At 66.8% G+C, this 19,185-nt stretch overlaps 3 protein-coding genes across 3 annotated transcripts in view; 2 read left to right on the top strand and 1 right to left on the bottom strand.

Moving 5' to 3' along the window:
* Nucleotides 1–6,784, top strand: part of STK11 (serine/threonine kinase 11) — a 34,606-nt gene extending 27,822 nt beyond the window's left edge. The window contains exons 9-10 of the mRNA XM_084302841.1: nt 4,958–5,186; nt 6,253–6,784. Of these exons, the coding sequence (XP_084158967.1) occupies nt 4,958–5,166 (209 nt within the window). The 3' untranslated portion in view covers nt 5,167–5,186; nt 6,253–6,784. The remainder of the gene's footprint in view (nt 1–4,957; nt 5,187–6,252) is intronic.
* Nucleotides 6,785–7,845: 1,061 nt separating this feature from the next.
* On the bottom strand, nt 7,846–13,951 carry CBARP (CACN subunit beta associated regulatory protein). The gene is given in 11 exon segments (XM_084302690.1): nt 7,846–8,425; nt 8,427–9,393; nt 9,652–9,835; nt 9,913–10,120; nt 10,472–10,624; nt 10,765–10,939; nt 11,022–11,187; nt 11,422–11,483; nt 11,620–11,765; nt 12,402–12,481; nt 13,873–13,951. Coding segments are annotated over 10 exon segments (2,598 nt in total). The 5' UTR covers nt 12,450–12,481; nt 13,873–13,951; the 3' UTR covers nt 7,846–7,936.
* Nucleotides 13,952–14,778: 827 nt separating this feature from the next.
* On the top strand, nt 14,779–17,586 carry ATP5F1D (ATP synthase F1 subunit delta). Its single transcript, XM_084302730.1, has 6 exons — nt 14,779–14,944; nt 15,030–15,183; nt 15,937–16,025; nt 16,496–16,622; nt 17,201–17,238; nt 17,460–17,586. The coding sequence occupies exons 1-4, from the start codon at nt 14,825–14,827 to the stop codon at nt 16,616–16,618; spliced, it is 486 nt and encodes a 161-aa protein (XP_084158856.1). The 5' UTR covers nt 14,779–14,824; the 3' UTR covers nt 16,619–16,622; nt 17,201–17,238; nt 17,460–17,586.
* The last annotated feature ends 1,599 nt before the right edge of the window (nt 17,587–19,185 follow it).

The raw sequence follows: 19,185 nt of genomic DNA, 5'->3' as shown, positions 1-19,185 counted from the left end.
GCCTGACAAATCCACAGCCAGCACCACTTACATCCCTTTCCAACTTGACACTGTCCTTTCTGAACCAGCTTCAGGAGATGAACACAAGGTAGGGCTGGCTGCTGGGCACACAGCGAGCCCCGGGCCAGGCTTCCCAGCTGAGAGGCTCGGGGGGATCGGAGCTGTTGCAGGCAGCGAGCGACCAAACCTGAGAGCCCCCGGGACAGTCCTGCTGCTTTTGGTGGTGGTGTAGAAAGCGAGCTGTGCGTGTCTCTAACAGCACCATTGCTTCCCTGTGCGTTCCCAGCTGCAGAGGAGGAAGCTGAGGCAGGGCTTGGAGCAGAGAGCAGAAGCTGTGAGGAGCTGTTTGCAGAGGAAGCTGTGCTCCCGTCGGCCACGGGCACAGAAGAGGAGCACGGAGCTTAGCCTAGGCCCCAAAGCGCTGCCCTCGTGGGCTTCCCGTGGCCGTGGCAGAGGCTGGGGAGTGCAGGACCAGCTCCTCTCATCTCCTCACGTCCCCCACGCTTCAGCAGGATCCCTCCTGTCCCTGAGAAAGCTGCCTTATTCCAAAAGCAGATAACTCTGTTCTGCAGGGGAGTCGTTCCCCAGTTTTTGGCTCTGTGTTTGAACCAAAGGCCAGCCGAGAGGCGCAGCGTGCTGCCAAGGAGAGCAGTTTGTGACCCCTTCCAGAGGGGGTTACTCTGTGCAGTGCAGCCCATGCCTGCAGAAGTGTTCCTGTCTGTTCTCACTCTAGTTCCAGTTGGGTTTCTTTGACTTTTCTAGTGATGCTTTAACTTCTCTAGTGATGGTTAGCCCGTTGCTGCCTGGTTTTTGCACTTCTTTATGATTAAAAAGCGGAAACTTTAGGAAGACTTGCAAAATTGGAGTGGATGTGTGCCCAGCAGGCCCAGGAGAGCCACCTGGGCTGCAGCTGGGCAGCGCCTGGTGTCAGCCTGCCTGGGGAACCGCTGCGCTCTGCAGCTCCTTCGGGCAAACCAGGGGAGTTTGCTCCTTTGGAGCGATCCCAAATAAGAGCTGTCTCCTCAGAAGATGACCGGCACGCTGCTGGAAAATGTTTGAAGATGTCTGAAGTTCTTGTGTGTGATTTGTGCTGTTTCAGAGGGATTAGAGACCTGACCCTCAGTAGGCTTAGTGGTGGCCCCCTAGGTCAGCATTTCCCATTGTTACCGGTAGCCTGGGTGGGCTGAACGTGATTTGGTTTCACTGCACTGGTGAGTGGTGATGGGTTTTAGCCTCTCCATCACTTCAGGGCTTGCTGCATGCCTTGCTCAGGTGCCTAGAGGAGTAAAGCAGCGTTTCCAGCCCCTATGAGGGTCCCGAAGGTCCCCTACCCAGCACGTGGGCGTTCTGCTCTCCTGGTGGCGATGTGCTGAGCTGGATGTGTCCAGGACGGGGATCCCTGGGCTCTGCCCAACCCCACAGTCCGGGTGCAGCCCCTGGGACCCAGAGGAGCAGGAGGAGGATTTCTCCAGGCGGGATGTCCCTGTGCTGCTCTCCTCAGCAGCCCTCTCTTGCAGCTCGGAGGGAGCCTGACCACGCCTGAGCTCCCGTTCCCCAACCCAGGGCTCTCTCTGACGGTCAGGCTGCTCACGGGACTCCTCGAGGCCTCTTAAAGGAGGGCTGACAAAAAAAGGGGCTGGTGTGATCGGTGTGATTTACAGGTTAGGGGCTTCAGTGGGTGGGACTCCCCCCATCCAAAGTGCAACACCGCTCCCAAGAAGCTCCAAGGAGGAACAGGGCTGAGCAGGAGCAGGCTCCCTGGGTTTGTATGATTAAAGAAGTCTGGGGGCAGCCTGCACAGAGCACAGCTCCTAATCTGCCTTCCCCGAGTCTTCCTGCAGGATTCCTTGAAGGTGCCCAGCTCCACGCAAGCGTTCCATTGCTAGCAGCGATGCCATATTAAAATAAAGACAAAAAAAAAAAAAAAAAAGGAAAGAAAATCCACCTTGTAAGTGGCTGATCAATGCAGAAACAGTGATCCATTCAGCCGGGGCTCTGCTGGGCAGCAGGGGCAGTGCAGGCGCCTCCGAGGTGCTCAGGTTGGGAGGGACAAGAGGGAACCTCGTTAAATCTCCCCTTCCTCGGGGGAAGAAGGGGCTGTGAGAAAGGGCTTTTATTTTTAAGGGGCTATTTAAAGATCTGTGCAGCCCTGTGGAGAGCCTCGACCGTCCCGTGCCCCTGCCTCGATGGGTGTGAAACGTCTCAGCCCGGGAAGCGCTGAGGAGGGAGGTGGTGGTGCTGAGCACACCACAAAGCCTCCTGCCCACCAGTGCTGCCCTCCTGCTTGGAGAGAGGAGCACCGAGCCCCTCACAGCTGCTGCTTGGTGCCGTGCTCTGCTTTTTTCCTCCCCTCCCATTAACCCCTCGCTCAGCTGCAGCCCGCTCCTCGGGTGGAGGCAAATGGCTGCAGAGCTCGATGCTGGTTTTTTTTGTTTTTTTTTTTTTTCCTTCGGTCTGAGGCTGGAAAATAGGAAAATGAAGGCAGGGCTGGAGCCTTTGAGTGCTGCCTGGCACGGGAGGAGGCGCGCTCCCCGCAGCGCATCGTGTCTGCGTGTTTGTGCCTGGCCAACGCAGCGAGTCCAAAGCTCTCCGGTTTTATTCTGAACCCTTTTTTTTTGCGCCTGAATGAGCTGGATGGAGCCATTAAGAAACGGGAGAGGTGGCAAGGACGAGCACGCGCGTTCTCAAAGCCTCGTCCCTCCTTTTCCTTTTTATTTATTTTATTTTTAGCCCCGTTCAGCCGCTGATGCTGCGCTGGGAGGGGGCTGTGAGCAGACACAGCGCTGGGTCACCGGCTTCCGCGGGGGCAGGCAGTTGCCAAGACTCCATCCGATGGCGAATTTTTATTTTCATTAATCTGAACGTCAGCAACTGTCATTGGTGAAGGAGGTAAAATTAGCCTGCAATTCCCCCTCCCTCCTCGGTGGCCGTAATAGACTCGGGGGATTGTTCTTTTCAGGCAGGGTGGGAGGGGGAGGAGGGAGCAGTCACCCAGAAGACAAATGAACTGTTTAGGGTGGGTTTTTTTTTCTTCCCTCCCCAGTCAGAAATGTTAATTGATTTGGCCCGAGTTCAGCCGAAGGAGGGGAAGGATAAGTGTTGAGCTTCGAAGGGGGTTATTGGAGTCTCTGCAGATGTGAAATTGGGGTCGGGGGGGAGAGGACGGACCCTGGGCTCGGTGGGGGCACGGCCGAGCTCTGCGGGTCGGGGGCTGGAGGAACTGGGGGGCTCCGGCGTGTCCTCACCCTCTGGGGGGGCTTTGGCCCTTTCCTGGCGAGTCACCCCAGCCTTTAGGGGGTCGGGAGGTGGAAGCTGAAAACTGGGGGGCAGCTCCCTCCTGGCCCCGTGGCTATGGCTGGGGCTCCTCAGCCCCTCTCAGCCCTTAGCAGCCCCCCCCCAGGCAGCTCGGGGCCACACCAGCCGGGCACCTCTGCTCCTGCAGCCCCGGGAGGAGCAGGAGCTGCGTTTTGGGGGGCACGGGGCTGGTCCCCCCTCCCCGAGGAGTGCGATGGGTGCCCAGCAGCACCTCTGGGAGCAGCTGGTGCCGGGCGAGGCAGAAGCGAGGAAGGTGGGTGCTGAGGGCCACTGACCCCACAGCCCTCCATGGCCCCTCGTGGCTCTCATTTCTTCTTCCTCCCGAGGATGATGATGAGGAGGAGGAGGAGGAGGACTCCCTGCACATGGCCAGGGGCTGTAGCAGCCACTCAGAGGCACAGGCAGGGAGCAGAGCAAGGGGAACCCGTGCAGCCCCACTGCAGCAGCACCGAGGGGAGAGGGGGTCCGAGGGGGACCCCGCTGGGACCCCGCTGCGTCCCTCGGGCACCTCCCCCCCCCGTGTCCCCCTCCTCCCCACGCGGTGGGGTGATCGCTGGCGCAAGTGGCGAGATGACGTGCCGCTCGGCCTTGGCGGAGAAAGGATCGAGCATCCTTTAAAGAAAATTATCCATAATCGTCTTACAGCCTTCAGCTTCCACTCAGCCCTCTGAGTCATAACTGAAGGGCCCTGGAGCGTGACGTTCCTGCTGGAAGGAAATTGCCTCGGCTGGATCCGGTGGGGGGAGCTGGGAACCTGACGAATCCTTCCCTCAGCCCCGATCCTTCCTCCCTCAACCCCAATCCCTCCCTCAGCCCCCATCCAGGGGATGCGCAGCGGTGCCATGGGGCCTTGGGGCCGATGTGCGCGGTGGCGTCCCCTCGTCCCCCTCATCCCCTCCTGCTCCAGCCAGGGCTGTGCTGGGGGGGGTCCTGTGTCGCTCCCTGCCCCCGGGGCTGTGACCTGAGCCCCGTCTGGCTGTGGTGGCAGGGGGATCCCTCTGGGAACGGCCCCGCAGCTGCTGTGCTGAGTGGCACCGAGCTGCTCCTGGAGGGGAGATGGGGCTGCTCTGAGCAGAGGAGCGCGAGCTGTGCTCCTGCTGGACGTCCCCTCCAGGGGCTGGGGGGTACCTGAGCTCCTGGGGGGGTTACCTGAGCTCCTGTGTGCTGTTCAGGGTGGTTTTGCACCTCTGGGGGTGAAGCCGATCGTTTGGTGCGGTGTAAAAACCAGGTCTGTGCCCTCCAGCCCCACCAAGCCCCTGCGAGCCCTGCAGGGGGGTGCACGGGGCTGTGACTTGTCCCCTCGAGGGAGAAGGACACCGGGGGGAGAGGAGAGCAGCCTCTGGGGCTGTGGGCACGGGGTGCTCCTGCCCTGGGGCCCTGTGCCGGCCGTGCCCTGGGTGCCTCTGGTTCCTCGTGCACCCACTGCTGGGCACCGCCGGCTGCTGCGGGGTGGAGAAACGGGGCAAAGGCAGCCCCTGGGAGGGAGACGAGGTCTTGGGGATGTTCTCGAGGGCTCTGCAGCCAGCCCTGGCTTGGCTTTGGGTGACGGGAGGCACGGGGCAAGAGCAGAAGCGATGCCTTGTGGTGTGTGTGGGGGGGGGGGGAAGGCGGCTGCCGGCCTGACGCCTGGCTCCCCTTGCAGGACAGGTGCCTGAGGAGGAGGCCGGGCAGAACGGGCAGAGCCGCAGCCGGGGGCTGCCCAAGGCCGTCTGCATGAACGGGACGGAGCCGGGGCAGCTGAGCACCAAATCCAAGGCGGAGCGGCGAGCCAGCGCCTCCTCCAACCCCTCGCGCAAGGCCTGCTCGGCCAGCAGCAAGATCCGCAAGCTCTCCACCTGCAAGCAGCAGTGAGCCGGGAGCGCCCCGCACAGGTACGGCCACGGCGGGTGGGCACCCTTGGGTGCAGAGGGGTTTGCGGCCCCAACTGGGGAGAGGGGGAGGTCTGGGGGCGCCCCTCTCCTCGGCACCAGAGCCCCCCCGTGTTATTCCTGGCATCGCCGCCCTCCTGCCCGTGGGGGGTGAAGCCCCCAGGCTGCAGCGTGGGGCAGAGCCTCCTGGGGGGGCTTCTGGGGTCCCTCCCCGGGGCCGGGAGGTGCCCAGGTCACCCACCAGAGTGCACCGACCATGCCCAAGCCCCATCCTCGCCCTGCTCGAGTGCTCAGGGAAGCTGAGAGCCCTCCCTGCTCCCCCCCTCTCCTTTTTCCGGCTCGTTCCTCCGCTCTGCAGCCCTGTCCCCTTCTTCCCACCCCTCATTCATAAGTGAGCCAGCGATGACTCACGCTCAGCGCTCATCCACCCCCGTCCTCACGCTCGCGCTCGTCACCGGCGCTCCGTGGGGCTGAGGCTCTGTTATCTGTTTGGATCACGACCAGCTTTGTGGTGTGAAAAAAAAGCCAGAAATAAAAGCCCGTTCCTCCCCCTGCAGCTGTCAGACCCGCGCTCAGCCCGGGTGGCAGCTTTCATCTTTAATTCATGGCTGGGAGTGAGTCACCTGCACGGGGAGTTACTGCGCTGCCAGCAAATGCCTCGGCTCCGGGTCTCCCCGGGGAGCTGCTGCTCCTCGCGCCCCTTCCCGCTCGGTGACCACAGCCCTGGGGGCTCAGCTTAGAGGGGTTTTGGGGGTCCCAAGAGCCCGCTCAGGTCATTTCCTCTGATTCCTTCCCGGGTGAATTGCGGGGACGGGCAGGTTGGCAGCCGTGCCCCTTCCCCGTAGGGACGCTGCCCGTGGGCTCCACTCTCTCCCCTCTGGATTTTCCCTTCCCAGCTTCAGGGCCGGGTTTGGGGCTCCCCCACCGAAGGGCTGGGCGCTGGGCAAGTGCTCGCCCCCTCCCCAGCACCAGGGGCTGGGGGGGGGTCCCCGAGGTGCCAGGGGCAGAGCCGGGTTCGGGCCCCGCTGCCCTCCCCTCCCCACCCTCCTCTCGTTTCTCCTCCACGCAGCATCCCAGGGCCTGGGCCGCCCGCGCCCCTCGTCCTCGCCCACCCCGGCGTCTCTCCTGGGAGCGGACTGTGCTTGCGACCCAAAAACCGAGGAAACCAACCGAGGAAAACGCCCCCACCCTCCCCGCGGCCCCCTCGCTACGGACAGCGCCAGGAGCTGATGGGGCGAGACCCCCCCCCCGACCACCCCGGACGGAGAAACCTCCGGCTGCGAAGATGCTGCCCCCCCGCCCCAATCACTCTTTGCCAATCAAGACACTGATTCTGTTTTTAATTTCGCGATGGGAAGGGTGGGACGGGGCCGGGGGGCGGGGGGACCTGTGCCCCTCTCCCCGCCCTGGCTGTGTAGAAGTCGTGCAAAGCCATTGCCGTGCACTTTATGTTTTAGACTACTGTTATATATTATATATTTTCCTCTTTTTTTTTTTTTTTGTTTATATTTGCGGTATATTTAGAGATTCCTACACATCGTGATGTGTTTAAAATAAACCAGATGAGGAAAAAAAAAAAACAAAAAACAAAAAAACAGGTATTAAGACAAAGCAAAACTCTATTAAACCTGCATGCTGTAAAAGGGCTCGGAAAAGGGAATGGGTGCGTTCAGCGTATTTTTTTTTCCTTTTTTTTTTTTTTCCCTTTTTTTTTTTTTTTTAAAGAAAAAAAGAAATAAAGTGAAAAGAGAGAGGTGGGTTTCATGCTGTCCTTCCTCCTGCCGCAGGCGGGTGCTGGGGAAACGCGCCCTGCCCGGAGCCACGGTGGGCGAGCAGGGGAGGAAACGGCCCGGCGGGGGCAGGAAGGCGAGAACCAAGCTCAAAGTCACAGCTTTTTTTTTGTTGTTCTTTTTTTTCTTTTTTTTTTCTTCTTTTTCTCCTTTGTTCATAGACTTAAAAACGCTGAGTTGGAGTCGGAGTTAGTGCTTTGGACACAGACTTGCAGAGGGGAAGGAGGGACCTGGGCTCTTTACTCGCATGCAAAGGGGGCGCGGGGCAGGACCGCGGTGCTGGGGGGGGCCCTCGGCTGTGCCCCCTCCCGCCCCGCTGCCGAGCCCCCCCCCCCCAGTAACACAGCTTGGGCTTTTTTTCTCTTTTTTTTTTCATTTTTCACCCATCCATTGAAACATAAATAAATTAAAAACAAAACAAACACAATAAAAAGCTAACCCCAGGAGCAGCAGCATCCCCCTCTGTAAAAACCAATAAATAACCTCTGAGTGCGCTGAGCCCCCGGGGGGGTGCTGGGGGGGCACCCATGGCATGCACCAGCCCGGCCCCCCCCTCACGTCACCGAGTGCTGGGAAGGGACAGCACCGGGGACAGGCAAAGTGTGGCCCCGGGGGGCTCCATCCTCCCCAGCCCCCAGGATGCTGCTGCTCTGGGGGCCGCAGCTTGCCTGGACCCCCCCCAGGGGATGCACAAGCCCCCCCCCCAGCATCCTCCTGCCCCAGCACAGCAGCCCCAGGCCCCGCTTCCAGTTCAGGCTCCCCGCGGTGCTGGGGCTGCTCGCGGGCACCGTCCCTGCTCCCCCCACGACGAGTCCCCAGCTGGACGGAGCGGCCTTATTGCTTATAAAAAAAAAAAAAAAAAAGCCAAAACAAAACCCAAAAACCAGCGAGAGGGGAGAGCGTAGCTGCTACACAGCTCTGCTGCGAGGTAAGGATTAGGCCTCAGCTCGGTTCGGGGGTTTATTAGCCAAGTCCCTCGGCGCCAGCCTCCTGGCACGCGCTCTGCTCCACCTCTGCGCCCTGCCGGCACCCGGCGGCTCCTCGCTCCCGCGAGCACCGGGGCTCGGCCACCCCGCGCTGCCGGCCCCCCGCGGCGGGGTGGGCACGGCCAGGGGCCCCCACGCGCCCGCCTGGCCTTCCCCGCGCCGGGGCCGCCCGTCCCGTGGCGCCCCGCGTGCCGCGCACCGGCTGCTCCCCCCGCGCCCCTTGCCGGGGTCTCTGCCCCCTCGGTGCCAGGCTTAGACGGGGCCGTGGTCGGGGGGGGGCGTCGCTGGCCGCCACGGCCACCGCGCGCTCCGTGCTCTCGGCCGCCTTCCTCAGGTGGCCGTAGAGCCGCTCCTCGAGGCCGCCGGTGATTTTGTCCATCAGCTCCGAGCCGGGGCCCAGCCCCAGGCACTGCCCGGGGCCGGGGCAGTCGTCCCCGCCGGGCTCGGGGCTGGCCTTGGGCTCGGGGGGCCACCTCGCCGGGCTCCTCCACGATCACCTGGATCTCGGGGTCGGGCAGCGGCGAGGCGCTGGGGCCCCCCTCGGCCGCCTCCGCCGCCTCCTCGTCGCCGGCGCTGACGATGCGGGGCAGGGGGCTGTGGAAGCGGGCGTCCAGGGGGTAGTTGGCGCTGTCCCCGCGGCGCAGGGGCGTGCGGTGCCGCTCCAGCGCGGGGTAGCGCACGCCGGGGTCGCTGTACTGCTTGGCGTGCTGCCACTGCTTGCGCAGGTGGGCGCGCGAGCGGTGCTTCCCCCGCAGCGGCGACTCGTCGAACTGCGGGTCGTGGCGCACGAAGGCGTTGAAGAGCGCGTCCGTCTTCTCGTCGATGCTGTAGTCCCGCCGGGGCGGCGCCGCCTCCCGCCCCGCCAACATCTGCCCGTACGGGGACCAGGCCAGGGGGCTGTGGGGACGGAGGGGACCCCCGCCCACCGCGCCCCGGGCTGCGCTCCCCTCCTCTTCCTCCTCCTCCTCCTCCTCTTCTTCCTCCTCTTCCTCCTCCTCCGGCTCCCGGCCCTCGAAGCTCTCGAAGATGGTGCCTTTCCGCCCCGCGCTGGTGAAGCAAATGCGCTTCTCCGAGGCCGTCTGGTCCTTGGGGTGCCCCTCCTCGCCCCCCCGGCTGGGCGCCTCGATGGAGGCGTAGCCGCTGTCCATCTGCAACAGCTTGCGCGTGCCGGGCTCCGACTCCTCCTGCTTGGGCCGACCCCAGAGCTTCTCCTCGGGGCCTTCGGCCTCGTCCAGGGAGGAGGAGGGGCAGGGGGCCACGCCGCCGGCGGAGGAGACGCTGTCCCCGCCGTCACTGCGCACCGAGTCCTGGTCGTTGCTCCGCTCGGAGGAGGCGTAGAGCTCCAGCGAGGCGCGCAGGCTCCAGATGTCGTGGTAGGCGCTGGGCTGCTCCGGGGCACCGGCCTCGCTCGCGCCCCCCTCGCCCGGCTCTAGCCTGCGGGCACCACCGGGCGTCACGGCAGGGATGGGGACGGGGACAGGGACGGGGACGGCCCCGCACGCAGAGGAGGCGCCAGCCCAGCACCCACAACCTTGGTGGTGGCACCTCGGCACCCCGTGGTCCCCAGGCCTCCTGCCCGCACCCCGAGCCCCCATCCCAGCTCCTGCCCCCATCACCCCAAACCCCGCCGCCCCCCCAAAGGCAGGGTCCCCCCATGCACCCTCCCCGTCCCCTCTATCTACTGAAAAATACCTGCCGAGAGAGGGTGGGGGGCTGGCGGGGGAGGGCAGGAAGGGGCCGCCCGCGGGGTGGAAGGCGACGTCGTCGGTGCGGGCGATGTACTGGATGATGTCGGTGGCGTGGGGGTCCCGGTCCTCCTGGTCCATGCTCTCGCTCGCCGCCCGCTGCCGCTGGAACTGGCGCCGCTTGGGGGACCCTGGGGGGGTGCAGGGCAGGGGTGGGGGCACGGTCGCATCCCTGCGGGGGGCTCCCCCGCCGCCCCCCAGCTCCCACCTCTGGTGTCCAGGCTGGACGCCCGCTGGGTGCTCTCCAGCTTCCACTTCTTGATCTTGAAGTAGGGGCTGGCCCCGTCCAGGCTGGCGTGGCGGCGCAGGCGGGTGAAGAACTGCAGGACGGTGCCCTGGGAGGGGGCCGGGGGGGCGTCCCCGGGGCTGGCACTGCCCACACCAGCCCCCTTCCCACTCCTGGGCGCTGCGGCAAACTGGGGGCATTGGGGGGGGGGGGGGGGTCTGTGAGTGCCGGCTCCGGGAGCAGCCAGGCACAGGCCCCCGGCCCCCCCCAGCCCCGCTCCTTTGTCCTCCTCCTGCAGCTCGGCTGCGTGATGCACAAATGGCCCCTGGGGCAGGGGATGTGGCGGGGGGGGGGGCAGAGCCTATTTCTAGCTGGATACCCCCCCCATCAGGCCTGAAAGCACGGAGCAGGGGGGCCCAGCACCCCCTCCGGGCACGGGGCCATCCCCACGCCGTCAGAGCAGGGGGAGCAGGATGGTGCTGAGCCCACTGAGCCCCCTTCCCCTGCCCACCCCAGCCCCCGGCCCCCAGCCCGCACTCACTGAGGGGCCCTCCCCGGAGTCAGAGGAGGCGGAGGGGCTGGCCTCGGCGAAGCTGGTGTCCACGGTGGAGTTGTAGGTGTCCCCGGGCAGCGCCGAGCTGGGGCACACGGTGTGGCTGGGCAGCGCCGGCTGCGGCAGGGCCCCCCCGGGGGGCTGCAGGGCACAGCTCGCTCAGGGGGGGGTTTGCACCGGGGTCGGGGTCCGCTGCGCCCCACGACCCGAGCCCCCACGACCCTTCCACTCCCCCCCAGGTGCATCCCAGCTCCGTGCCCGCTCCCCAGGGGGGGGCTCACCTGGAAGATGGCGAGGCCGGGCTTGGGGGGGGGCAGGCGGGGGGTCATGGCCAGGCTGTTCTCGCTGGACTCGCACTCGTGGATGGTGACGATCTTGAGGGCGGGCGGCGGGAGGTGCAGGTGGGTCAGGCGGGCGTTCTTCAGGTGGTGGAAATCCCCCTCCGTCAGCGTGTACCTGCGGGCACGCTGGGTCAGGGGGCGCCCCCAGCCCCCTGCCCACCACCCTTAACCCCCCCCAATCCGGCCCGGCCCTTCACCTCCTCCCCTTCTCCTGGGTCTTCTTGCCCTGGTCGAACAGCGCGGCCTCGTTGAAGGAGACGCGGCGGGCGGTGGAGGAGCTGGAGGACAGAAAGCGCTCGGTCTCCACATCCCGGTAGCTGGAGGCCGAGAGGCAGTCGGGGTCCTCCACTTTGATGGTGATGTCTACGGAGAGGAGCGAGGGGGGGGGTCAGAGCCACCAACCAGCCCCCTCCCCACCTCTGTGGGGCTTGCTGGCTTCCCAGCTGAGGCCGGGCAAACTTGCTGCATGGCTGCGTCCTGACCGGGGGGCGCAGGGGGTGCGCTGCCAGCCATACCCCAGCTCTGGGGCGCCGCGCCACGACCAGGACCCGCTGTGCCCCCCCCGGGGTGAGCCCCCAGCCCCAGCCCTGCGCTCACCCTGGGCCGGCTGCGAGTCGTCCAGGTAGGTGGTGTTGGTCTTCTCGGGGTCATCGCTGGCCCTGCGGGGATGGAGAGGATGCTGCGAGGTGCCCCGCGTCGGCACCGCGAGGGGGTGCGGGGGCTTCACGCGGGACCCCCAGCGGTGCCACAACGCCCCGGGGGGTGGGGGGGGTGGCAGCAGCCGTCCCCACCGACCTGGAGTGGCGGCGGTCGGCCTCGCAGCAGCGGCGGCAGATGATCAGGATGCCGGAGAGCAGGACCAGGGTGCCCCCGATGAAGATGGAGAGCAGGGCGAGGAGCAGCACGTAGCCATCCTGCGGGGACACCTCGCCCGGCACCGCCTGCGCGGGGACACACACACACACGGGGGAGGGGGGGGGCTTGGGGACACCAACACGTGCTTGGGGCTGGGGGCTGGGGGTTGGGGGTGGGAGGGGGGGGCCCTGCCGAGGCTGGTGCCGAGCGCTGCTCCCCCGAGATGCTCGCGGCTCCCCCGCCGCCCCCGGGCCTGCTGCCGGCTGCGGGGAGCTGCCTTCACCAAGGCAACCGCAGCCGGGGGGGGGCCGAGCCGCCAGCGGCCCCCGCGCCCAGCGGGAATGGGGACAGGACCCCCCCGACCCTGCTTTTTTGGACACCCGCCCCCCCCGGTGCTGAGAGCCCAGAGCTCGGTGCCTGCGGGGGCTGAATGGGGTGTGGGGGGGTGCCGCCAAGATCCTGGGGGGTGAGGGCAGGACAGGAGGGGGGGGGCGGGAGGATGCTGCCCCCAAAACCACCCCCCCACAGCCCCATCCCCATCCCCGTGGCCACATCCTGACCCTCCCTGTCCCCACGCCCCGTGCTCGTGTCCCACCCCAGTCCCTACAGCCTCACCCTGGGCTCGGCTCCCACCCCTGTCCCCGGCCCCCCCCAGCCCCACGCAGACCCCAGGACCCCCCCCCCAGGACCCCCCCCCAGCCCCCCCAGCCCGTGCCGCTCACCGTGGCGCTCTCGGTCGCGTTGTCCCAGGGGGTCGGCTCATCGCTCATGGTCCGAGCCAGCCCGAGCGCGTCCTGGGCCGCTGCGAGACAAACGGGGGGGGGTCCACGATGGGATGGGGGGGGGGGGCACCGGGTATGGGGTGGGGGGGGGGACACCCGGGCCCTGCCCCGCACCGCGGTGTGGAGCTGCCGGGAGGGATGGGGATGAAGGGCTGGAGGAGGGTGTGGTCAGCACGGATGGAGGATGGAGGCCGGGCCCCGGGGGGGGGGACACCGGGGGGGGGGGACACCGGGGGGGGGGGACGGATCCTGCCCGGGCTCTGCCACCCCCTCCTCCCCCCCCCCCCCCAACAGCTCCCCCGCAGCCGCTGCCCCCCGCGCAACGAAAACGGGGGTGGGCGGGGGGGGGGGGGCGGTGCTGGGGGTGGGGGGGGGCTGAGTCAGCCCCGCAGCGGCTCCGCCACCACCGGGGGGGGGGGCACCGGGACCGCCGAGGGAGGGGAAGGGGCCGGGAAGGGCCGAGCCCCCCCCCCCCTCAAGCAGCCGGCACGGAAAGCAGCGGCCTTTGGGAACCGGGGCTGGGCCCCCCCCGTCCGGAGCCCCCCCCCCCCCCAGGGTGCCGGGGATGCTGTGGCCGTGGGGAGCCGCGTGCTCCGGGGGGGGGGGGCTGGGGGGGGGGCGCGGCAAAACCGCCCAAAATCGGGGCAAGGAAAAATGTGAATGGAGCCGGGGGGGGGGGGGGGCAACACGGGGAGGGGTTACCGGGGGGCACCGGGGGGGCGGGGAGAGCCCCGAGCCCGCACCGGCCCCGGGCATCCCCCAGCCCCCCCCCCCCCCCCCCACGAGACCCCCGGGGGCTCCCCCACGCCCCCGGCTGGGCCCGTGGAGTCCGAGGGGCCGCGGTCCCGCGTGGGGCGGCCCCCCCCGGGTGAGACCGGGCTGGGGGCCCCCTAACCCCGTTGGGGAGGGGGTGTGTGGGGAGGGGGGGGGGGTGAAGAATGCCCCCGCTGTTCCCCCCCCCATCACGGAGGAATTCGGTCTCCATGGCGACCCGGCGGGAACAGCACGGCCATTGTCTGGGCAGCGGCGGGGGGGGGCAGCGGCCGGGCCCCCCCCCCCCCCGGGCTGTCCCCACGCCCGGGGGCACCGGGCAGGGCTCAGCCCCCCCCACCCCTCGCTGGGCATCGGGCGGGGGCGGGACGGATCCTGCCCCGCTGAGCCCCCCCCCCAAGGCTGCGGCACCCCCGGGACCCCCCCCGGGGGCTGCACCCGGCCTGGGGAGGGGGCTGCGGGCAGCACCGGGGGGGGGGGGCTGCGGGCGGGGGGCTGCGGGAGGCGCCGGGGGGAACGGGACGGAGCCCCCGGGAACCCCGAGAGCAGCGGGGGGGGGGGGGGGCTGGGTCGGGCCGGGCTCCCCCCCGTATCGCGCCGAGCTCCGTCTGTCGCGATAGCGGCGGGGCCGGGCACTCACCTAGAGCCGGGGCCGGGGCTCCATCGCCGCCGCCGCGCTCGGTGCGGCCCCGGATTTATGAATGAAGCGGGGCCGCCCCCGCGCGGCGCGGCCGTCACGTGGGGACGGGGCTGCCCCGGCCCTGCCCGCACCCGCACTGCCCGCCCCGCAGCCCCCAGCCCCGCAGCCCCTGCCCTATAGACCCCTGCTCTATAGCCCCCAGCCCCACAGCCCCCTACCCTATAGTCACTTACCCTATAGCCCCATGCCCTGTAGTTCCTTACCCTATAGTCCCTTATCCTACAGTCCCTTATCCTACAGTCCCTTACCCTATAGTCCCCTGCCCTATAGCCCTCTACCCCACAGCCCCCTACCCAACAGCCCCATAGCCCCCTGCCCCATAGCCCCCTTCCCATATAGCCCCCTGCCCCATACCCTGTCTCCCTCATAGCCCTCTACCCTATAATCCCTTACCCTATAGTCCTCTACCCCACAGCCCCCTACCCCATACCTCCATAGCCCCATAGCCTCGTACCCTATAGCCCCCTACCCACCCTATCCTTACCCCATAGCCCCCTGGTCACCCCATAGCCCCCAGCCCCCTGCCCACCCCCCAAGCACCACAGCCCCTCCCCCCCCCCCCCCCCAGCCCAGCCCACTACCTGCACCCCCCCCACCTCCCCCTCCCTCCCCAACCTGACTCCGACCCTACAACAAACACCACAAACAAAACAAACACCGTGAAGGGGGGGGGGGGGGGGCCCAGACTACACTCCACAGGAGAACTACATCTCCCACACGCCCCAGCGGCCCTCCCGGTGACGTCACCCTCCCGGCGCCCCACGGGCCTTGTAGTCTCGCGGCGCGGGGAGGCGCAGGGGGCGGACTACAACTCCCGGCGTGCCCCGCGCCGTCCCCCCCCCCCACCTCAGCTCGCCCTTGGCCGGCCCGGCCCGTGCCCGCCGCCGCCGCCATGTTGAGCGCCCGCCGCCTCCTGCGCCTCGCCGCGCTGCCGCCGCCCCGGGCCCGCTCCTACGCCGAGCCCGCGGCCGGCCCGGCCGCCATGGCCTTCACCTTCGCCTCCCCCACGCAGGTAGGAGGCGGAGGGCGGCGGGGCCCGGGGCGGCGGCGGTGCCCTCCCGGTGCTCTCTCTCTCCCTGTGTCTCTCCCCCCCTCAGGTGTTCTATAACGGCGCGGCCGTGAGGCAGGTGGACGTGCCCACCCTCACCGGCTCCTTCGGCATCCTGGCGGCTCACGTCCCCACGCTGCAGGTCCTCAAGCCCGGCGTGGTGACGGTGTACGGCGAGGACGGGGCGGCCACCAAGTACTTCGGTGAGGGATGGGGGGGGGGGGGCCGCGAACGGGCCCTGAGGGGACGGGGGGAGGGATGGGGATGGGGATGGGGTTGGGGGGGTTGTCAGGGGGCTTTGTGGGGCCTGGAGGGATGGGGATGGGGTTGGGGGGCTGATAGGGGCTCTGTGGGGACAGGGATAGGGTTGGGGGGGCTGTCACAGGGCTCTGTGGGGTTGGGAGGGATGGAGATGGGGTTGGGGGGCTGTCAGGGGGCTCTGTGGGGCATGGGATGGGGTTGGGGGGCTGTCACAGGGCTCTGTGGGACCAGGAGGGCCCCATTTGGCTCAAGGGGTCTCTCCCTTCCCGGCCGGTGGCTGCCAGAGGGTGTCCTGCTGGCTGGGGGTGTGCTGCAGGAGAGGGGGCTCAGCACGAGGCAGTTTGGGGCTCAGGTTTTCTTTTGCTCAGAGGCCACTCGGTCAAAGAATCATAAAAAAGGGCAGAAAAGACCTTCAGGGTCACTGGTCCAAGCGTTGCCCTGCTGCCAGCATCACATGCTCACCCCTGTCCCCCAGCACCACGTCCCACCCTGCCCTCGCAGAACTTTCCCTGCTCTACCTCTCTCTTAATTAACACGAGGCTAACGCCGCTGTGGGGCTCGGGGAAGGTCACAGGTTGGGCTTTGAGGTTTTACTCTGGCAAAGGGAGCTTGGGGCTCCCTGGGGTCTCCTTGCCAGAGCTGCCCCGCATGCTGACCCCCCTGGCAGCCCCCCCTGACACCGCTGTGCTTGGCAGTGAGCAGCGGCTCCGTCACGGTCAACGCGGACTCCACGGTGCAGGTGCTGGCGGAAGAGGCGGTGACGATGGACATGCTGGACCTGGCCGTGAGTAGCACATCCCCGCAGCTGGGAGGTTTTACTCCTCGCTTCTCTCCTTGTCTCCGGAGCTTCCTGTGCCTGCGGAGCACGCACAGAGACCCGGGGCTGCGCCTTCACCCCCAGCTTCCCCCCCTGATCGGGATCAAAGGCTGCTCCTCCCCGGCAGGCTGTGGGGAGAGGAAGCCGTGCAGTCGTGAACCCCTCCCCAGGCCGCATCCCTGCCCTCGGACAGATGCTGATCGGGCCCCTCCCCACCCCTCTTCATCTTGGGAACAGCTTTTCCCCAGCAGGGCCTGGGGATGATGTGCCTGCTGCCAGTCCGGCACCTAAACAGCCTCCTGCAGCCCCTGTGGGGCCCCATGCGTGGGGCTGACAACTGCAGAATGGTGGTGGGGGGGGTGACTCGAGGGCTGTGGGCCAGCCACCCGCTTTGTGATGGTCTCTGGGTGACACATTCCTTGTGTTCTGGTGCTCAGACTGCTAAATCAAACCTGGAGAAGGCCATTTCCGAGGTGGCTGCTGCGTCCGACGAAGCTGCTAAAGCAGAAGCTCAGATTAAAGTAGAAGCCAACGAAGCCCTTGTGAAAGCCCTGGAGTAATCTGGTAAGCGTCACCAACGTCCTCACTGAGACTTCCAGACCCGCTCTGCAGAAGAGTCCTTGCTCCCTGCTGCCCACGGGGAGCTTCCCCTCGCCATAGCCAGGCCGGCCGGGCTGTGAGGGGGGCCTGAGGGCTTGTGCCTGGCGTTTTGGGAGCGGTGACACGTTCTGGGAGCGGTGACACGTTCTGGGAGCGGTGACAAGAGGGCTGCCCCTCTCGGCCCCTCCGTCAGCACCAGGGGCCGCGGCGGGGCCCTGCTCGGAGCCGTCCCGGGGCCGCTAGATGGCAGCAGGGCCCGGCGCTGCCTCCGGGAGCGGGCGGCAGCTCTGCGGTCACGAGCGGGGCCTCGCCGCTGCCTCCGGGTCCCCGCTGGGCCGGGCAGCCCGGGGCCGGCCGTGCGAGCAGCCTGGGGCCCCTCGGGGAGCGGTGCGGCCTCTGCTCCTCGTACAACTCCCTTCCACTGCAAACAAACAGCTTCTGTCTCGGGGGAGGCGAGGCGAGGCCGCTTTCCTCGTGGCCCATTTTTCTCTGCGCCCTGCTAAGTCTCTGCCTCATCTCTTTTTCTTCCCACGTGCTGGCAGTCGGGAGGCTTTCTGTGCGGCAGCGCTGTGCCTGGCAGGTGAGTCACGGAGCCTCAGACGGCCTCTCCGGAGCAGGTACAGCAGGGCAGCAGCTCCCCCGTGTCTCTCTGGTCTCTGCTCCCTCTGCTCTGTGGCCCTTGAGGTCAGGTCTGAGGTCGCTCGCAGCCGTTTAGCAGCAGGAGCGAGGCCTCGGGTGGGGATCCTGCTCCGCCGAGCCCCCCCTCTGTGTTCAAAGCAGCTCCGCCTCTGTGTGTTGCAGGAATCCCACTGTCGCTGCAGAGAAACCCCAGACTGTCCTACTTGTTCTGGCTTCCCCGTTTGTACAGATGGTGCGGGACAAATGGAGGCGGAGAAGCCGCCCTGATCAATTAAAAGGAAACGCAGTCCTGGCTTGTGGCGCGTCACCTTCTTCTGAGGCGTCAAACTGCAGCTCGAGCTGCGCCGGCGGCTGGGTGCGTGGGGCAGGGTCAGCTGGGGGTGCGGGCGCCGTGCCGAGGTGCAGCTCCAGCTTTGTGCTGCGCCTTCCCGTGGGAGATCTCAGCCCGGGCTTCTCGGGCAGGTTTTATAGCTCCCTCCCTGCGCCGTCAGCCACCTCCAGTGCCGGTAATCCACCTGGACGGCGGGATTAGGGCAGCACGGGAGGAGGCGTCCGCAGGGCAGCGCAGGTCTGTGCCAGAGGCTTCCTGCCGTGCCTCCCCCGCCCTGTTTCTGCTCAGCCTCCCGGCTCCGTCGCCGCAGGAATCGCGTCGGCTCTGCTGGTTCCTCGCGGTCCTTCCTGCAGCTGGACGGCAGCTGCCCGGCTCTGCCCCCTTCCCCCCCGCTGCTGCTCTGGGCTGTTTGCACGCGCGGGTGGCGTGCGGAGCCGGGGGAAGTCTCTGGGTGCGGGAGGGAAGCAGATGCTGTGCTGGGTGGGAGCCTGTCCGCAGCCTGGGCGGCTGGGGGGGGGGGGCTGGCAGCGCTCTGCTGGAGCTGCCGGCTGCTTTGGGGCTCCCCAGAGCAACGCTGGCGTCCCCAATGCCAGGAGGAACCCCCCCGAGCTGCTCCCCTGTCCGCAGCGAGCTCGTTTTCCTCCCCCCATGCATCACAAAACGTGGCGCTGCCAGGAAGGAGCAGGCTGGGGCGAGGGGCCCGAGGATGCCCCCGGCACCATCCACCGCCAGGCTCCGCGCTCGGTGCCGTCCTCCCGAGGGGGATTTCGGGTTCCTGCTGCTGCTCAAACCCTCCTGGCACAGGCGTGCGGCGTGACCGTCCCCCCCCCCCTTGCTCCGTTCCCCTTTCCCCTCGCCCCCCGCCTGCCCTCCCGCAGCCCGGGGGGGGGCTCGGCTATTTTCGGCGCTGCCACCCAGGATGTAATCTCGGCTGCCTCCTCCTCTCCCCGCCACCTCCTCCCCCTCCTCTCGATCTCTCTTGTCTTTCTCTCCCCCCCCCCCTCCACAAGCGATCAAAAATAGGCCTGTGGTGTTAAATTTCTCACTCTGGAGCTTATTAAAAGCCTCTGAGTGCCTGACGCTGAGCCTATTTGAAGCTCAGCCGGCTCCCCAGCTCCTGAGCTGCTCCAGTGCCTTTTTCTTCCCTTTCCCTCTCTTCGCCCTTTTTATTTTTTTTTTTTTTAAAGGTCACGCGTTGCGCCGTGCAGAAGCGAAGCCTCAAAGTCAGGACGAGTGCTAATTAAAACGTCTCGGGAATAACTGGGGCCGGGCGGCCCTGCTCCCCCTGCTCCCTCTTCCGCTCCCTCTCGCTCTCCTCTGTCCCCGGTTTCTATTTGCGGCGTGCGTGAGCCTCCCCTGACACACGCAGCCGCTCTCTTTCCGACGGAAGGTGGCTGATTTCTGATTTTTTTTTTATTTTTTTTTTTCACATCTAATGGAAGAGCGTTGGCGAGGCCGGGAAGCTGGGGAAGCGGCCAGCTGCTATTTTTAGGATGGGAAAAAAAAAAAAAAAAGTGTCTCCGTCAGCGGCCGCTCACCAGCTCTTCCCACTGCCTC

This window comes from Netta rufina, assembly GCF_964035555.1.
Source record: "Netta rufina genome assembly, chromosome: 28".
Lineage (NCBI taxonomy): Eukaryota > Metazoa > Chordata > Aves > Anseriformes > Anatidae > Netta > Netta rufina.
This window is presented reverse-complemented; position numbering and strand designations above follow the sequence as displayed.